The sequence below is a fragment of the Colletotrichum lupini genome, chromosome 3 (assembly GCF_023278565.1).
Source record: "Colletotrichum lupini chromosome 3, complete sequence".
NCBI classification, from domain to species: Eukaryota; Fungi; Ascomycota; class Sordariomycetes; order Glomerellales; family Glomerellaceae; genus Colletotrichum; species Colletotrichum lupini.
The window spans coordinates 7,599,273-7,617,378 of record NC_064676.1 but is presented as its reverse complement, the minus strand read 5'-3'; the positions used below and the strand labels follow the sequence as shown (position 1 = coordinate 7,617,378).

The window sequence follows — 18,106 nt, the reverse complement described above, 5'->3', positions numbered from 1 at the left end:
ATTCGATGAAATTCGTTCTCAATTTCGGTAGAGATAATTATTGATTTATATCGAAAAGCTGTTTTCTTCTTCAATCTGAAAAAAACCCCACGTGCTAGACGTTTGAGAGGCGTTTCTCCTCGTCTTAAGTACTTCAGTGCCATCGGCCGAGTGTGGTCCGAAGCAACCCTCGTTCAGTGACGTATCGGCTTCATGTTGTCATTGAGATGAACGATCGGACGTGAAGAGCGCACTTCATCTAGCTTCATTCTGTCTCTGGGGCATCAAATTGATGGGGTTAATCGAACGGCGAGAACAATTGCCTGCCTAAAACATCGACGCGGTCCTTCTGAATAATTGAAATCATTCACAAAATAAGAATAGAACGAGGGTATCAGCGAGACCGAGCGACCCCTCACGCGGTGTCGCGCCACCATGCAGCGAGCCACTTTGGTGCCCCAACAGCCACAGCTAACATTTACAAGTGGATTTTGGAGTTGGGCCATGTCAGGGCTGTCGGGGAGGGGTAGCTGATATCAGACAGGGCCCATTGGGTTCTTGATGGCTTCTCCATGTTATTGGTCGTGATCGATGTGTTGGACGTGTCCATCAACCGACATGATGCAGGCGACAGCGGGCCGAGTCTTTTCGCTTTCGGCAATCAGATTCCAGGATCCTGCATGAAGCTGTGAACTTTGCAGCCGATCGTCAGAGCTACCGCGGTGCGGACTAATGTTGTCCGATCGTGCTCAGCTCCCATTTAAAGCCGAACGTTGTCATCCAAGTTTACCGTGATATCCATACCGGTATAGACGGCGAATACCCTGCTAATTCAAGGGTAGAGATAGACGCATCATGGCGAAGAACGACTACATCATCAAACTCCCCATCCTCAGGGAACCTACTTGAAAAACACCCGAAAATGCACGGAAAATTATCAAGGCTTGGACACAGGCGTTTGAGAAAGTGCTCGCCAACAACGTGAAAGACGGTCTATCGACTATCTTCCGCGAAGATGCTTGGATCAGAGACTTTCTCGGTCTCTCATGGGACTTCAGGACCATCAACGGCCTCGACGAGATCGCGACATTTTTCAAGGAAAATCAGCCTCGGGCAGGTATCCGCCAAATCGTCCCCCGAGAGAAGGGCGCATTCCAGCCGTCTTTCGGGGACCCTGCGCCTGGTGTTCACTGGGTGGAGAGCATGTTTGACTTTCAGTCCAGCGTTGGCCGTGGCAAGGGTATGGTGAGACTGGCGTTGGAGGCGGACGACACCTGGAAAGCCTTCATGATCAACTTCACCCTCCTAGAACTGAAGGGGTTCGAGGAAGCGGTGGGAGTCAGCAGGCCTACGGGTCACGTGGATCCCAAGGGGGGAAACTGGAAGGAGAGGCGCGAACGACAGGTGGAATTTGTCGATGAAGACCCTACTGTGTTGGTCATTGGCGCCGGTGAGTTGCATATCCTCGATGCTGGTAGTCAAGAATTGCTGACTTGTTTGTGTCTCGTCAGGACATGCTGGGCTCAATATTGGCGTTCGTCTACGGAATCTTGGCCTCCCGACTCTGCTGGTGGATCGAAATGAGCACGTCGGGGACAGCTGGCGCAAGCGATACAGGGTCTGTCTTTCTGGTGTCTTCATCACAATCTCTAGCCTGCGATGGAATTAACGCTGACCTGAACACTCATCTCACATGCAGACTCTGATGACCCATGATCCGATTCAGTACTGTCATCTCCCCTTTATCCCATTCCCCGGAAACTGGCCCCAGTTCATGCCCAAGGACAAGCTTGCAGATTGGCTAGAGTCTTACGCAAAAATGATGGAGCTCAACATCTGGACCAGCACCAACATTGAGGAGACAAGCTACAACGAGCAGGAAAAGGCATGGACCGTCAAGCTTCGACGGGCAGATGGCACCCTCCGCACCCTCAAGCCTCGTCACATCGTTCTGGCGACCGGCCAAGCCGGCGATCCCATCACGCCCACATTCCCCGGACAAGGCGACTTCAAGGGTATAGTATACCACGGCAGCCAGCACCAAGACGCCTCCTTCGTCAACAATCTCTCCAGCAAGAAGGTCCTCGTCGTGGGCTCCGGCAACTCGAGCCACGACATCTGCCAAAACTTTTACGAAGCCGGCGCGGCGCAGGTGACGATGATCCAAAGGGGCGGTACCTATGTCATTACAGCGAATAAGGGAATCTTTGTGATGCACAAGGGAATGTACGAGGAGGGCGGGCCCCCAACCGAAGACTGTGACATCGTTGCGCAGAGCATCCCGATCCCCGTGCAATTCGCGCTGAGCACGCACGGTACCAAGGCCATCACCGCCGCCGACCAGGAGCTGCTAGACGGTCTGAACAAGGCGGGCTTCAAGCTTGACTTTGGACCTGATGGAAGCGGTATCTACCGCAAATACATCACTCGCGGCGGAGGCTATTACATTGACGTCGGTTGCAGTCAGCTGATAGTCGACGGGAAGGTCAAGGTCCATCATAGCCCTGAGGGCATCACCGGCTTCACGCCGAATGGTCTGAAGTTGGCGGACGGTACGACTTTGGATGCTGACATTGTTGTGCTGGCGACGGGATATGATGGCATGAGGTCTAGCACGCGTAATATTTTAGGCGACAAGGTGGCGGATCGAGTCAAGGAGTGTTGGGATCTTGATGAGCAAGGCGAGATCAACTCTGTAAGTTTTTCGATGTTGACCAGAACCTTGGAAAAGGCGACTAACCTCGGGCAGATCTGGAGAAGCAGCGGCCATCCGCGGTTCTACTACATGGGTGGGAATCTCGCCCTGTGTCGCTCTTATTCGCGGCTCTTAGCCCTACAAATTAAGGCCGTGGAAGAAGGTATCCTGGTTTAGTAGATGGGAAGAGTCTGGACGAGCTTTATTTACACAGGTAAAAACCAGATCAGATACCCGGGTCCTTCGTCTTCCGATCGCCCATACTTGAGAAGCATTGTGAATATCAAGCGACAGATACTGAAAATCCCAATATTCAACCGGAAATCAGGATCTTGACCCGTCTGAGTCAATTTCTCTCTTGAAAGCTTAAACTCATAATTCAAGACATAGGAGAAGCGAGTATCAAGGACAAGCATCTGTCTATTGTTATGGAAACGACTTCGTCATGTTATCCTTCTTGGGACCAATGAGGTCGACCTTTTGGATGAGGCTAATATCGCCGCTGCTGATTTATTCATTGCTGGATTGCTCTGTGTTAGCTTGATTTGACTTGCGGGATAACGGCATTCCTACCTGTTCCTCGTCTTCTTCCTGAGAGAGGCTGGAGCGGTACCCAACACCGCCGAGAACATTGACAGAATCCGCCGGCTTCAGCCAGTTATTCTTACTGTTGATGTTGCCTCGGTTCGCCTTCTCGCGCGCGTCCTTGATCTTGCGCTCGACCTTGTCAGCCTCGATGCGAATAAGCAGCTTTCGCCTGATTTCCTCATTCTCCTTCTTCTGCTCCAGGATCTCTTGGGCGTATCTCTGGGCGTCGCTGAGAGTATCACGGGGATCCCACTTCTGGGTCGGTTCTCGGTTCTTGGGAATGAGCGTCTCGGTGCTCGTCTTCTTGATATCGAGACCGCGTTCCACGCCGATGGCTTCGAGGAAGCTAGCAAAATCATCGATGCGGCTGCCGTCCCAGGTTTTATTCTGAATTTTGTAGCCGCCGTTGATGAACTTGTGAGGGGTCTGCGCGACGAGGGTAGCGTTGATCTTCTTCTTCATTGTGTATACTTCCTTGGACAAGACGGCCATGCTTCTGACGTCGGACGTTATCTTGGCGTCCTGGGCGTGCATTCCCACGAAACCAGCGAGCTTGAGATGCTCAAGACTCGTGCAGTCGGCGTGGAAGGTCTTTTGAAGGAATGACGACATGTCGTCGGCATTATCGTAGGCATCTATCTTACACTCGGGAAAGGACGTCATTGCATCGTGAGCTGCCTCGGCAGTCTGTCCCATTCCACCAAGGATGATGCGATCGAGACCACCAGCCTTGTTTGCTTCCTGGAGGATGATTTGGGCGATGTAGGGCAGACTGCCAATGTTCATACCGACTGCGGTTCGATCTTCGGGCGTGAGGTTGTTCCAAGGACGAGCATGGGCTTTGGGGTAGGGGAAGACCCAGCGGACTGAGGGAAATTGTTCGCGGAGGGTCTTGTGATTCATCGTCAGCTTCTCGGACAGGACCTTTCGACTAAGGTCCTCCTCGGAGGTGGTCTCGGGGAAGCGATGGAGAAAGACGACGGTGTGGGTGTGGTCGTGGCCTTCGGTAGCATCAACCACCATGGGCTTGGTAAGATTCTGACGAAGAGACATCGTGATGACTACTGCAATAGAATTGATTTTCCAGGAGCTGGTGATGGTTGTGTTGTTGGAGAAAGAAAGATTGGGATGACCGCAAGGCCCAAGGGAACCTAGTGGTCAGGATTTAGGGAGGTGCGAAGCTGTTCCCTTCCACGATCGGGTACTTTTCCTATCTTTGTGTCTTTGGCAGGAGCTTCTCTAGTAGGCAGTTCCGTGATGCGATGATTCTGCCGGCAAAAGAGTGACTTTTAGGCCTCCATCTGGAGGTTCTTAGGGAGTCCAAGGTGCCCTGTGCCTGGATGGATGGCCTCCTGCAGGTTGCATCTTGGGTCTTGAACAAAAATCCCTTTGATTGGACCGTCTTGCGTCCCATCTCTCCCCCTCACTCAACGTCACGTATCCATCCAATAATTGCAGCGTGTGAAGGGATGAAAGAGACCTCTCCTCTTTGACGGAGGATGATGATGTGGTGAGAATGATCTGGTATCGTTATTATCCGATGTCCTGTCCCACTTCCTCGGGATTACGCTTCTCTCTGCCCACGCCTTCAAAGCCATTTTATAGACAAGGGTAACTGTTACCCATTTCGTTGCTCCCAGATTGAGAATTTCTATAGTCGAAACACTGATACATCACACCATCTCTCATCGATGCCGCTGTCGTTGGCAAAAGTAGACTCCATGGCTACTCGTCAAATGTTTCCAGCAAACCCACCATGGGCAGCGAAGCGCTGTTGGTAATCACGCAAATGAGCCCAGTTTCGCATCTCCTCTTCCTCATCCTGCGGTGTCATGTTCTCTCCCGCCATGTTGCTACCGCTTGGCCCTGTTCCCTCGAGCTTGAGAAGGACGTCAATGAGCTTCACGAGCGCTTCCTCCGACTTCATAGCTACCGGGCCTTTCCGCTCCGGGGCGTCATTGAGGAGGGTGGAGGCCACCTGTCGAACTTTGTTGATGAGGGAACCGCCGTTAGGCTCGAGGTTGCGCTGTGAGATGGAGCCCAACACGTGAAGAAGATTTTGCACGATCAGCTCCCGCTCCGCCGTCATCAGCTCAAAGACACGGGCTGCCTCTGCATCCTCGGCTCCCTTGGCAGCTTGTTCCTCGGCGTTATCCCCAACTTGCTCTTCTTTGTTGGGGTCGGACATGTGGACGTCGCGCAAGTTGAAGTACAACTCGACATAGAATGAACGCGTAGCCAGTTGAGAGATGTAGATGTTAGCCTTTTGAATCTCGTACTGAAGCTGCCGCCGGCGTTGGGGGTGGTTCTTGATCACGTTTCGAACATCGTTGGGAGGCTGGCTACTAGGGTACGCGGGAGGCACGTATTGGAGCTCGGCATCTTCAAGGGTACCGAATCCGCTGGACTGCTCATGAGAAGCACTGAGTTGAAGTTCGGGCGGAAGCCGGTCGATGATGTCCTTGGCGGCAATGAGAGCGTCTCTAAGCAGAGACCTCTGATCGGACCACGGAAGGGTGCTCATGCCGTAAACGAGTTCCACGCTGACAATGGCGTTCATGGTCGTGTAGATGTCGACGGCAAAGCGGAAACCAGTAAGCAGAGTGACAGAGCTTTCGGGAGGATACACGATTTCGTTGGCCATGATGTAAAGATCATCGACGTTCTCGGGCAGGGCAGGATATGGCAGTCCAGGGGTGGACGGGGCGATGACCAAGTCGGCATGAGAGGCGCCTAGTTGTGAGAAGGACCTTTGATGTGTGAGTGAGTAGATATGTACGTGACCTGCATGATAGAAGATAGCGAACGTACCTGACGCCGAGCAGCAGACACCAAAAAATGCGCTTGCCGATCTGGTCCTTTATGTGGTGGAAAGGTAGGGGATCGGGCGAGCAATTATCGTTGCCAAAGGTGGGAAGCTCATTGGGATGCTTGGGCCGGTGGAAGCCAAGCTCCCGAATGAGAGACAGACACTCAGACATGAAGTAGCGGAAGCGAGGGACTTGGAAAGTGTAGCCTGCCGCGAGCCCAAGAAAGTAGCTGGTGGCGGCATCATCCAACGTCTTCTGTTTCAGGGCCCATCGAGGACCCCGCGTATCGAGGGCAATATCTCGACATCTCTCAATCATGACTATGGCCCTCGGAAAGAGGTGGGTGCTGTGCTGGGTCTTGAGGTGCTGTCTGGCACACCGGGGGAAGGATGACACTAGAGAGGCGATCATGGAGGACAGCAAGCCGAGAAACTCGGGATTCGTTCTATCCTCTCTGTTGGCAAAGGAGTGTCTGAATGTCGGCTCGTGGGGGAATGGGGCGAGCGGGTGGATGTAGGTGAAGAAGTCGTCGATCAAGAGCTCGAGAATGGGCAAGGGCGCGATGGCCTCTGCATCCAAACGACCCGGCCCCTCTGCTATGGAAATCAGAGCCTGCGCAGCGTTGTGCGGCGAAGGCGAGGGTGTAACGGCAGCGCCATATGAGGTGAAGGCGGCTGTGGTGGGCGAACCACTCATGCCAGGCTCGATTCTCTGCCTTCGAGCGGCCCTGGCAGCCTCGGCATGCTTGTTCGGGGGTCCTCGTCTCTTCAGCTCTCGGTTGAAGGTGCATTCGACATTGAGTTCGGAGCAAGGCCTACACGGCGGACCGGACTCGTCGCACTTGACCTTGCGTTGGGAGCACATATCGCAGGCGCGTCGCAAGCGGGTCAGCTTCGGGTTGACTGTCGGGTCTCGTGGCATTGGCGGCATCGGGGCGAAGGCGTGAGGGAAGGCAGACATGGCGCTCTGTGACACGGCACCGAGAGAGCCATCGGTGGCCAGCGGAGATGCGGGCGGAGCGCCTGTGAGTGTCGAGGCATGAGAAGCCTGCGGCGGAAGTTGGTGAGGCGGCGCTTGGGACGGGGTGTGTGGAGGAGGGGGCGGCGGCGGCGGCGGCTGGTGTTGCTGATGATGCTGGTCTTGGTCTTGCTCGACAGCCGAGGACATGGCCAGCTGTTCTTGTTGCTGTTGCTGTTGTTCCTCAACAGGCTGAGGCTCGTGTTGGTGTTGTTGGTGTTGTTGCTGTAATTGCTGCTCATCGGCGGCGGCGGCAGCGGCTGCAACGGTACTCAGATGATGCTGGACATTTTGGATAGCCGCTGCAGCTGCAGCATCCGAAGCAGCTTGGAGGACCTGAAGTCCATTGCTGGCGTAGGCGTGAGCTGTCGCTTGCTGAGAGGCAGTTGGCGATGCAGGGGCATCGGATTGAGGGTCGGGCTGATGATCCGCCGGCTGCTGCTGGTCCTCTGGCTGAGGTTCCTGGTCGGCCAACGACGATGACATTTCGAAAAAAGAGAAGAGCAGGGCCCGGCGATGGCCCCCTTGGTCTTATCCCTCCTAATGCGATGGGCGGTGCTGAGTGAGAATGGCTGATTGTCGGAGAAGCTCCGGCTGCGATTCGGGACGGCCTGTCCTGTGTGCGCGTCCAAAGTGGGTGTGCGGAGGTTCTGGTGTTGCGCCGAGTCGACGCTCCAGGGCGGTGAGCTACCTTAGGTAACAAGGGGAAACACCGAGAAAAGCGGGGAGTCATTTTCGCACAGTAAGAGTGGCCAGGGTTTGTGCGAAGATACACGTGAGATTTTGAGTGGGTCCTGAATTAAGCGATAGTTTTCACACGGCTCAAATTCTGCCACCCCAGAAAGGACTAGCGCAGCCTACCTAATGCCCCACTCTCATACTGGGAACCCGGAGGTCCAGGGAAAGAGGAAGGTGCATCCCTAATATTCTGAAGGTCATCCTTGCGCTAAGATATATGAGCACTGTATCTCACTCTTCTAATACCAGACAGGATGGTTCTGTGCCTTAGTACGTGAAAGACATTCTCCAAATAATATACGTACAGAATAAGCTAAAGGAATGCCGAACAAGACTCGTAATACTTCATGTAAAAACAACGGGGCTAATAGTAATCATCTTGACATAGACAAATATCAAAGAGGTAATGGCCGTCACAATATTTTGTCACACAAGGTCCGTGGCTAGTTTGATAAATGAAACGCAAGGCTGGGTGAGTATACTATCAATAGCATCTAGATATCGACAAGCTTAAAAGAGTCTTGCTGCCATCTAGGATCCTCAAATCGCTTATTGAGATTCTCTCGAAACCCGATGAGAAGTGCCTTCCTTCATTGCACCTGGTAAGAAGTCTGTTCTAATATTCTAGATTCTTTTTAGTAAAACGAAATAGCGAAGCTTCTTAAAGAAAGGATACGGCTAGCAATAAAAGCGTTAGTAACAAAAGCACGACATCACCTGATTGAATCGCAACATGGCCAAGTCAAAGAGAATGAGGCAAGTTCATAAACAGATACCCTCAGTAGCGATGTTCTCTCCCTCTGTTTCTGATATTCTGTATATCTACTAAAGACTTTTCTGGCGCAATCGACTCGTGGAAGAAGCCCAACAAGCAAGGGACTCCCTTGATACACATACTGTATACTTCTGCTTCAAAAACGGGCATGACAAAATGCTCCAGGACTGCATCTATAGGCAATTACCATGGGATCCAAGACAGGTTCTAGACACGCAGAGGCATGGCGTGGGAGAGCTTGAGAAACCAGTCCCCTTCATGGAGCTCGAAATTCGAGAATAGGCTCATGGTTGCTCAATATCAACTCATCGTTCTCGACATTAATCGAGTGAAGATGTCTCACAAAATGCTACCAGTCGCTTCAACTATTTTCTATGAAACTCGCCAAGGTCATAGAATGTGACAACGGGGTGGGATATTCCGATTTCTTTTCCCGAAAGCCACATCAGATGCATCTTTGGGTGCTACATACTTTGGAAAACACAATGTTTGCCGTATATCAACCAGCGACCAGGCCGATACTGGCAAGTCACATCCAAGCAACACCCCATTCTCACCTCATGGTTGAGCCATCGGGGCAAAAGCAATATCGAATTCCCATGGGAAAGTAGTTGAGGTTGGATCAAAGACATTTATCCTATAATCACATCCCGTTTACCCCTCCTCGACTGCCGCCGCGTGACTGGTCCGCAGCGCTTCGCTCGTCGCTCATTTCGATCGTGTGTGGTGGAATGATTTATGCATGCCTCCGACCCCTGTTGGGGCTAATATAAATGCCGGCCTTTCAGGAGAATTACCCCAGACTAGGGTCCCATCCCGGTCCAAGTATGGCAAGTGCTTCAGCCCACATGACAACATCAACACCGCTGCTTCTGGAAATCAAAGCCGGGATTTCACCGTTGAGCCGAGTCCAAATTCACTGGGTGAGATACATGAAAGTCGGCGGCGGCGCGCTGGCGACGGAATCATCATTAGGAAAGAAGTTTGGGAATCGCAGAGAGTCATCAATCGACTTGTTGCTAGATCTTATCGATCGCGCTGTGACGCTTGAATAAGCTCCCTAGTGTGGTATTTCTTCTGAAGGGCGCGGGCAGATAATCTCCTAAAAGAGCTCAGGAAGTAGGTATGAACTCTTGGTCCGGGCTGCTTACAGCCAGACTTCTCAAGACAAGCACCCATCACCCACCTTACCCACGTATCATCCGCAAGGCTTCTTCCGAAACACCTTCTCGGACATGATGGTCGCCCAAGGCCTTCTTGCTAGACGCCGGTAGGCCCAAGACGATCTAGACCTTATCTCTGCGACCATCCCTAGCCAGAAGAAGCCCTAAGACAGATAAGCCTATGTCAGGCCTCGCCAGTTAGGCCTCGTTAGTTAAGGGATAGCTCAGGGGGTATAAAGAGGGGGACTAAGTAATAAAGGAGTAGCTTAAGTATATATAGAGCGTTAGTAATATACCTTAAAAAAAGGGTAAATTTTAATAATTTATTTTTTAAACTTTAATAATAATTAGCTTTTATAAGCTTTTTTTATATATTATATACTTATTAATAATTTAAAATCTTTATTTATAAAGGGGACTAGGCTAAAAGCTTAAAATATTAATAAGAACGAGACGTAATAAGAGAGCGTAGTTAGTATTATAATAATAATAAAAAAAAAATTCTTTTTTATTAAACCTATTAAAATTACTTTTTTTTAATAAACGATATAAAAGTAAAGCGTAATAAAATAAATAATATAATAATAATATAAAAAGACCGTATTATTAAGAGTATTAACGAATTTTAAATAAAATAGCGAACTTCTTACCCTTATTTATTAATACCTAAACTAAATAATAAGTAATAGGCTAGTAAAACTATAAAAATAAAAATAATAATTAGAAATTTTTTTATTATTATAACGTATAAAGAGTATTTATATAAAAAATAAGTAAATTTAAAATACTTATAGAGCTTTTTAAATAGCCCGGCCCTTATATTAAGGGCTACGGTCTTAATTATAACGGCTTTAAATATTAGCTTTAATATAAATAAGAACGTAAACTCCTAAACTAAAAATAGTTCGATAAATAAAACTATGTTTAAAGCGCTACTTAAGTAATAATAAAGTAATAAGTTCGTACTACTCAAGCCCTTATTTATTAGCTTTTTTTTAATTTAAATAAGTATTATAAGTAGAACGTTTATATTTAGATTACTATTCTTTTTTAATTTATTATATATTAGTAAATTAGTACGGGATTAATAGAGCTTTTTTTTTAATTATTATTATTATTTTAACTTATAGGCTTAATAAATAAGAATAGATTATAATAAAGTAATATATATAGTTAGCTACCTAAGTAATAATATAAAGACCTCTTAAATGTACTATATTTTTAATTATTAAAGGACCCCCGGGTTTATAATAAACTAGGTTATATAAGAGGAACTAAAGACTTTTTTATAAAATAACTTATTTAATCTTATTAGTTAAGGAATAGTAATAAGTATATAATTAAATAGTACTTTATAAAGTTAAAAAAAGAAAGTTAATAAGTTTATTAGCTATATTAATAAGCTCGAAATAGAATTAGAATATATCTTAATAAAAAAATAGAGGATTTTTATATTAATAAGTAAGTTACGGCCCGAACTATATTTCGTAATAGTATTATAAATAGAACTTTTATAAACTTATTTATAGTTAGTATTATTAATAAGACGTATTAAATAATCCTCGCTATTAATAAGGAGCTTATAAACGTTTTTTAAGTAATATTTTAATTTAAACTCGAACGAGTTAGTAAGGAAATATTAGGGTATTAATAAGTTAAATATATAAGGAATACGCTATAACTTATTTAGTAAGGATATTACGTATTATAATTATAAAGAGACTAGTTATATTATAAGGGATTGCTTATAACTATAGGAGTAGTATTAATAATACTATAATTATAATAAAACCGGGTATTTTATTAATAGCTACTCGAGCGTTATATATTATAAATATAATTAAAAAGGGGATAAAGCTACTAGCTATTAATTAGACCTTGCCCTAGCTAAGTAGTGCGGATTAGTAACGAGCTTAAATATTATTTTAATAAAGAGAGTAGTTAGCGATTAATAAGGGTAATACTTAGATATCCTAACTTATATATACCTAAACTACGTATAGGAAAAGCTAAGTGCCCTTATCGATTTAAAAATAAAAGGGAACGTAGTTAGTATTAAGCTATTTAATAGTTTTAATATTAATTTACGAATTTATTTATTACTATAGTTAATAAATATAGAGAGTAAATAGATAGAAATACTAAGAAGTTATTATTTATAGCTTTAAATTACTAATAATAATTATATAATAGAGATATAGTTATATTACTTTATAATAGCTAATATTACGGTACTTATACTTATTCTTAGTTTTTTTAGCTAGAGGATATTAACTTATTAATTAGTTAGAAATAAAAAAAGTAGTAGTATTTAATTTATAAATAATATATTTACTTAGATACCCTAAAAAAGGAGCTATTAAATAACTTAGTTTTAGTAATATTTATATATATCGTAATTAACTTAGTTATAAATAGTAACGTAGTATTAATAAGCATAGCTAAAGATTAAAAGCTATATTACTAGGATTTTAATAACTTATTTTTAAAAAAGAAGGCTATTTTATTATTAAATAGAGTATTATATAACTACTATATTAAGCTAGATAATACGGCGCTTATTTTTTAAGGACTTATTTACTTATTATCGAACTATAAGCTCGAGATCCTATATAATTATTTAATAAAAATAGAGGCTAGGGGCTAGATATACCCTTTTATAAGCTTAATAAAAGTACTTATCTTTTTTATATTTAAAAAAGAAGGAGAGCTACGACTTTATATTAATTATAGAGCGATTAATAAGATTATATAAAAAAATAGAACGCCGCTATTACTAATTAAAGAGATATTAAATAGATTATTTAATATTTCTATTTTTATAAAACTAGATTTTAAAAATACGTATTATTATATATATATAGCTAAGGGCAATAAGTAAAAGACGGCTTTTTATATTAAATATAAGTAGTTCGAGTACTTAGTTATACCTTTTAAGCTAACTAATATACCTACGATTTTTTAAGTATATATTAATAACGTTCTAAGCAGCTTAGTTAATATTATTTATATTATATACTTAAATAATATCCTAATATATAATAACGATTACGTAATATATAAAGAGTACGTACGTAGTATATTATAAAAATTATCATAATAGAACTTATATTTAAATAGTAATAAATACGAGTTCTATATATTATATATAGGATTCTTAGGGTATATTATATTTAATAAAGGTATAGAGATAGAACTTACGTATACTAAAGTTATAGTAAATTAGCTATTTTTAAAGAGTATTAAAAATATATAAACGTTCTTTAGATTTACGGGGTTTTACTATAGATTTATTAATAACTATACTAAGATAATAGTACTTTTAATAAACTTATTAAGGAAGGTAAAACTAGGATAGTTAGAGCTATTAATACTTATTATAAAGTTATTTAAGAGGCTATTAGTAGTATTTATTAATATACTATTATTATAATATTTTAACTTTATTTTATTTGTATAGTTATAAATAAACGCTTTAGCTCGAGCTATTAGCTTAGTAATTACGTAATTATTTAAAAGTAATTAGTACTTAATTATTTATAAGTTAAGGAAATTAATAAATATAGAGAGCTATTATAGTATAAGAAATACGGAGCTATTAGCTATTATAAACGTATTAAAAAACTAGTAATATTACTTTACTTATAACTAAAGTTAGGTTATAGTATTTATAAATTATTTTAATTTATAGTTCTTAAATATAAAAAAGAAATTAAATAGGAAATAGTTATACTAATTAAACGAACTCGTAACGTTTAATATTAAAATTAAGTTTAAGCTAAGTATAAAGGGCTTAGTAAATAGATTATTATAAAAACCTAATTATAATAAAAGTAATAATAATAATAAAATAGAAGAGCTATTATTAAAAATAAAAAAAGACTTTTATAATATTAAAAATATATAAGAGCTTTTTAAAATTATAATAATAAGGTATATAAAGACGAGTTATAGGAGCGGCTTTTAAATAAAAAGGATAATAAGTATTTTAAAAACAGAACTAGTAATAATATAAAAAAAGAAGTAAAAGAAGTTAAGAGCTTTAGTTTAAGAGAACTTTAAGGAATATTTTAAAAAGTATAACGGGGTTACGAGCTTAGAGTATTAAAATTATAATATAATATTTAAAAAGCTACTTAAGCTTATTATTAAAACTATAGATTACAAACTACTTATTTTATAAAACTTTAATATAATAAGAGCGCTTAAAATAATAATTAGTAAAGAGGGGTTATTAATAATAAATTAACTACGGGCTATTTAATAAGAGGATACTTTTATAAGGGATAAATAGTAGATTAAAAAGAACCGACGGCCTTATTTAATTAAAAAGAAATAATAATAAAACTAAGTATATAACTTAAAAGGGCTATTATATTATAATAACTATACTTATATATTATTATATAAGGGGCTAAAGAGGGAAGTTATTAAAATATATTACGATATATTTATAATAAAATATTATAATATAAAGCGGATAATAGCGTTACTAAAACGCTATTATTATTAAAATAGAGTAAATAGGGATATAAAAAGTTATATTAATATTTATATAGTATATTGTTACAAAGGTAACTTTGTTTACCTTATTATTCGCCTTATTATCAATATTACGTAAGCAAACTATGTACCATATTAATCTACGACTTCTGTAAATTATAATAGGTATTGATTATGTAAGCAATACTGCTTATATAAGCTTACGTGAGCAATGGAAAGTACTGGAAGGTAACTGAATAATCTGGAATTTACTCGAGGCGGAATTACGTACTACGATTACGCATTCACTTACGTATACGCTTATTAATTATATCATAATTAATAAGCAATGGAACATTCTAGTAGGAGGTTTTTATACCTATATGTAGGCGTGTATTTGCCTACCTAGACCTTTCGTTAAGCAAGCAACTTCTCATATAGTAATTCAACTATATTACTCTCTTTACTACAAAAACCTCTTTTATATACGCTTATATCCCCTATATTCATATATTCTTGTTTCTATATGAATATTTACTTTTTATATTCTTTATAAGAATATCCCGCATTACCTCGTTAAAGCTATACGTGCTAGATATATTAATAAACAAAGCTTTATTATTATAAGCTATATAGCTTATTATACCCTTTACTTATTCTAATTAAGTTATAATATAAGATATTACTAAATTTTATTATAAGCTTATTTATATTAATTATACTAATTAAGAGGCGCTTTTATAACGTAGTATTTATTATAATAAACCGATTTATAAAATATAGTATTTATATTATTATGAGGACGACTTTTATAGCCTAGGGATTTATAAACTTCTTATTTAGAAAGATTTTTATTAAGTTTAGAATACTTAAAAGGATCGTTTTTAATAGGGGGTCGTTATTTATAAGTAAGTTTTAGACTTATTTTTACTATTTTTTAGTAATAAAAAGGCGTTTTAATACTACGTTTTATTTATAAATAAACGGTTAAATAGAATAGTAAAACTAATATTCAGAGTAGTACTTTTACTACTTTTATACCTAGGACTAATTAAATTAAGCATAGCGTTTTTATTTAGCTAAGTTTATATATAATAACGCTTAGTATTTAGTAATTTATAAAGCGCTTACTAAGGCCTTATTTAGGTTCTTATTTATATACTTTATATTAATCTTAATAGGGGCTCGAGATAGTATATAAAATATTTTAATTAAGGAGCGTGCGGCCTAATTATAAGCTAATTAAAAAGCTTTATAACCCCTTATATAAAAAGTATATAAAATATATAAATAATAAGCTAATAAAGCTAGGATAGATATATTATATAAAGTAAGTAACTAAGTATCATTATTAAAAAAGAATATTAATAAATAGCGTCCTAGCTAGAAATTAATTAATAAGTATTTAGGCTTATTTAAAGTTAAATTAATAGTTAGAACGGTAGGGGTTACTTATTAACTAAATATATTAACGTAGTATAAAATATATAATATATTTTATATATTTTTACTCGAGCTATATTAATATTATAAAAAAGCCCCTTAGAAGCCCTTATTTATTAAGGATATAGACGGGGAGCTATTTTATAAAATAAAAAATATTATATAATATAAAGGGCTAAAGAGGAAGTAATAATATTTAATTTAATAAAAGGGATATAGTAATAACGAAAATATATAAGAGCTAGTTAGGTATATTAAAAACGTAACGTTAATTAATATATATAAAAAATAAGTTTTAATTAAGTAGCGCGCCTTAGCTTTTAATAAGCTTAATAACGTAGCGAATTAGTTATTAAAAAAAAAAAAGTGGGTTATATAGTTATAACTAAGTAATATAAACGTATTAATTACGAACCGTTTTTTTAATTTTTATAACGCGCGAGAGGATTATTTTTATTTATAAAAAAACTACTCTTATATATAAAAGGGCTACTTTAGTTACTATTTTAGGGGTCGTTATAAAAGAAATAATCTCTTTATTATTAATAAATTTATAAATAATTAGTTATAAATACGGAGCGTAGGTAGGGCGATTATATATTAATTAGAATATTATTTAAGTAGTATATTTTATTATAAATAGTACGAAGTAATATAATTATAGCGTTATTATAAAATAAAAACGTAGCGTAAAAAGAGCTTATAATTACTTTATTATTATTATTATTAATAATAGGGGTCGAGCGGGCCTTTTTATTAATATATTTAAGTACCCTTTATATATTATTAGTAGCGATTTAGTAAGTTTATTAGAGCTATAGAGTAATATTAATAACCTAAGTAGTAGCGATAATAAAATAATAATAGAGTAATAAACCTCTAAATTATAAACGTTATTATTTAAAACGAGAGCGGTGCTTTATAAAGTTTAAACTATAGATTTTATAAACTTAGGGACTTAAAATATTATTAATATAATACGTAAAAGAAGTAATAAAATAATAATTATACTAAGTACTTATTATATTTTTATAAAAATAGTTCTATATAGTATATTTAATATAACGTACGCTAGATCTTAAAAAAGTATTAAATAAAAGAGCGAACTAGGGGTTATAAATTACTAACTTAGTTAATTATAATACTTAGTTTTTAAATTAAGCGCTTTATATATAACGTAAATAAAATAAAGGAACGAGCGTACTTAGCCAACCCCGATCTTCTTAGCGTTCGCTTTTTTTTTTTTTTTAATAAGAATTTATAATAATTAATATAAATAGCGTATAAATAGTAATATATATATAAAATTAAGGTAAGTAAAAAAGATATTAAGCTTTTTAAGTAGACTATTATTATTATTATTATTATTAAATATACCCGTAATATTAATAACTATTTTATTATTAATAATAATAACTTTATAATTAAGAACTATATTTATATTAAAACGAGTTAGTAACGAATATAAAACGACTTTATAAAAGATTTATTTAAGTATGGGAAGTATATAAAAATAGGGATTTAAAAAATATTCGTTAGTTATAATATTTATATAACGAGGGAGTAGTATAAATATTAATAAAAATAAGAGATTATATATAAAAAGGATAATTATAAATAAAAAAGAAAAAAGGAATTTAGAATCGTAGTAATTTAAAAAGGGGTTAATATTAATAAATAAAAGTAGGGCGACGACTACTTAGGTATTAATAATTATAAAAATAGCTTATAAATAGGAGTAACTTAAGTATAAAATTATAGGGTTATTATTTAGAATAAGGGGTTTATATTCGAGTTAATAAGCGCTACTTATACTTACTTTCGTATTATATATTTAAGGATTTTTTAAATAAGGGATTAATATAATATATATAAATTATAAATAAGCTTTAGGATAAAGCCTAGGGGAGGGAGTATTTTATTAAGCTTTATTAATTAAACTTTATTAATTAAGGAATAGCTTAAAGAGTATAAAAAAGAGGACTAAGTAATAAAGGAGTAGTTTAAGTATATATAAAGTATTAATAATATACCTCGAGAGAAGGGTAGATTTTAATAATTTATTTCTTAAACCTTAATAATAGTTAGCCTCTATAAGCTTCTTCCTTATATTATATACTTATTAATAGCTTACTAAGAGCCTTGGTAACGAGTGCTTATTCCGTATTGGCATCGTTGGCTTTGGCAAGCATGAGGTCTTGGGTGCAACTACGAGAAGATAAGTATATCGTAAATTGAACTTGTAGTTGGACCGGCAACAATCACGTTAACTTCAACGGAGTCCGTTAGAAAAAGACATCTGGACTGGAAGGAAAAGTAGATGACCTATTCAAATCACGACTCAAGAAGAAAAAGTATTAGCTCACCTAGAGCTCGTGTGTTATACGATGCCGGGGCCCGATTCCGTCTAGTACCG

General features: G+C 38.9%; 5 protein-coding genes across 5 annotated transcripts; 2 read left to right on the top strand and 3 right to left on the bottom strand.

Moving 5' to 3' along the window:
- Positions 1 to 414: 414 nt before the first annotated feature.
- Positions 415 to 2,851, top strand: CLUP02_07015 (flavin-containing monooxygenase; the record flags this gene model as incomplete). Its single annotated transcript, XM_049286012.1, has 5 exons — positions 415 to 432; positions 934 to 1,429; positions 1,491 to 1,597; positions 1,679 to 2,674; positions 2,729 to 2,851. The coding sequence occupies 5 exons, from the start codon at positions 415 to 417 to the stop codon at positions 2,849 to 2,851; spliced, it is 1,740 nt and encodes a 579-aa protein (XP_049143155.1).
- Positions 2,852 to 3,184: 333 nt separating this feature from the next.
- CLUP02_07014 (uncharacterized protein) lies at positions 3,185 to 4,315 on the bottom strand (the record flags this gene model as incomplete). Its single annotated transcript, XM_049286011.1, has 1 exon — positions 3,185 to 4,315. One exon carries the CDS (start codon positions 4,313 to 4,315, stop codon positions 3,185 to 3,187), a length of 1,131 nt encoding a protein of 376 aa, XP_049143154.1.
- A 236-nt stretch (positions 4,316 to 4,551) lies between these two features.
- CLUP02_07013 (uncharacterized protein) lies at positions 4,552 to 7,575 on the bottom strand (the record flags this gene model as incomplete). Its single annotated transcript, XM_049286010.1, has 5 exons — positions 4,552 to 4,634; positions 4,690 to 4,783; positions 4,935 to 4,990; positions 5,018 to 6,012; positions 6,074 to 7,575. 5 exons carry the CDS (start codon positions 7,573 to 7,575, stop codon positions 4,552 to 4,554), a joined length of 2,730 nt encoding a protein of 909 aa, XP_049143153.1.
- A 54-nt stretch (positions 7,576 to 7,629) lies between these two features.
- Positions 7,630 to 8,028, bottom strand: CLUP02_07012 (uncharacterized protein; the record flags this gene model as incomplete). Its single annotated transcript, XM_049286009.1, has 3 exons — positions 7,630 to 7,776; positions 7,831 to 7,883; positions 7,971 to 8,028. The coding sequence occupies 3 exons, from the start codon at positions 8,026 to 8,028 to the stop codon at positions 7,630 to 7,632; spliced, it is 258 nt and encodes an 85-aa protein (XP_049143152.1).
- Positions 8,029 to 8,282: 254 nt separating this feature from the next.
- CLUP02_07011 (uncharacterized protein) lies at positions 8,283 to 9,933 on the top strand (the record flags this gene model as incomplete). The annotated part of the gene is made up of 9 exons (XM_049286008.1): positions 8,283 to 8,299; positions 8,363 to 8,429; positions 8,570 to 8,643; positions 8,704 to 8,851; positions 8,959 to 9,209; positions 9,296 to 9,525; positions 9,578 to 9,642; positions 9,712 to 9,872; positions 9,918 to 9,933. The coding sequence occupies 9 exons, from the start codon at positions 8,283 to 8,285 to the stop codon at positions 9,931 to 9,933; spliced, it is 1,029 nt and encodes a 342-aa protein (XP_049143151.1).
- Positions 9,934 to 18,106: the final 8,173 nt, after the last annotated feature.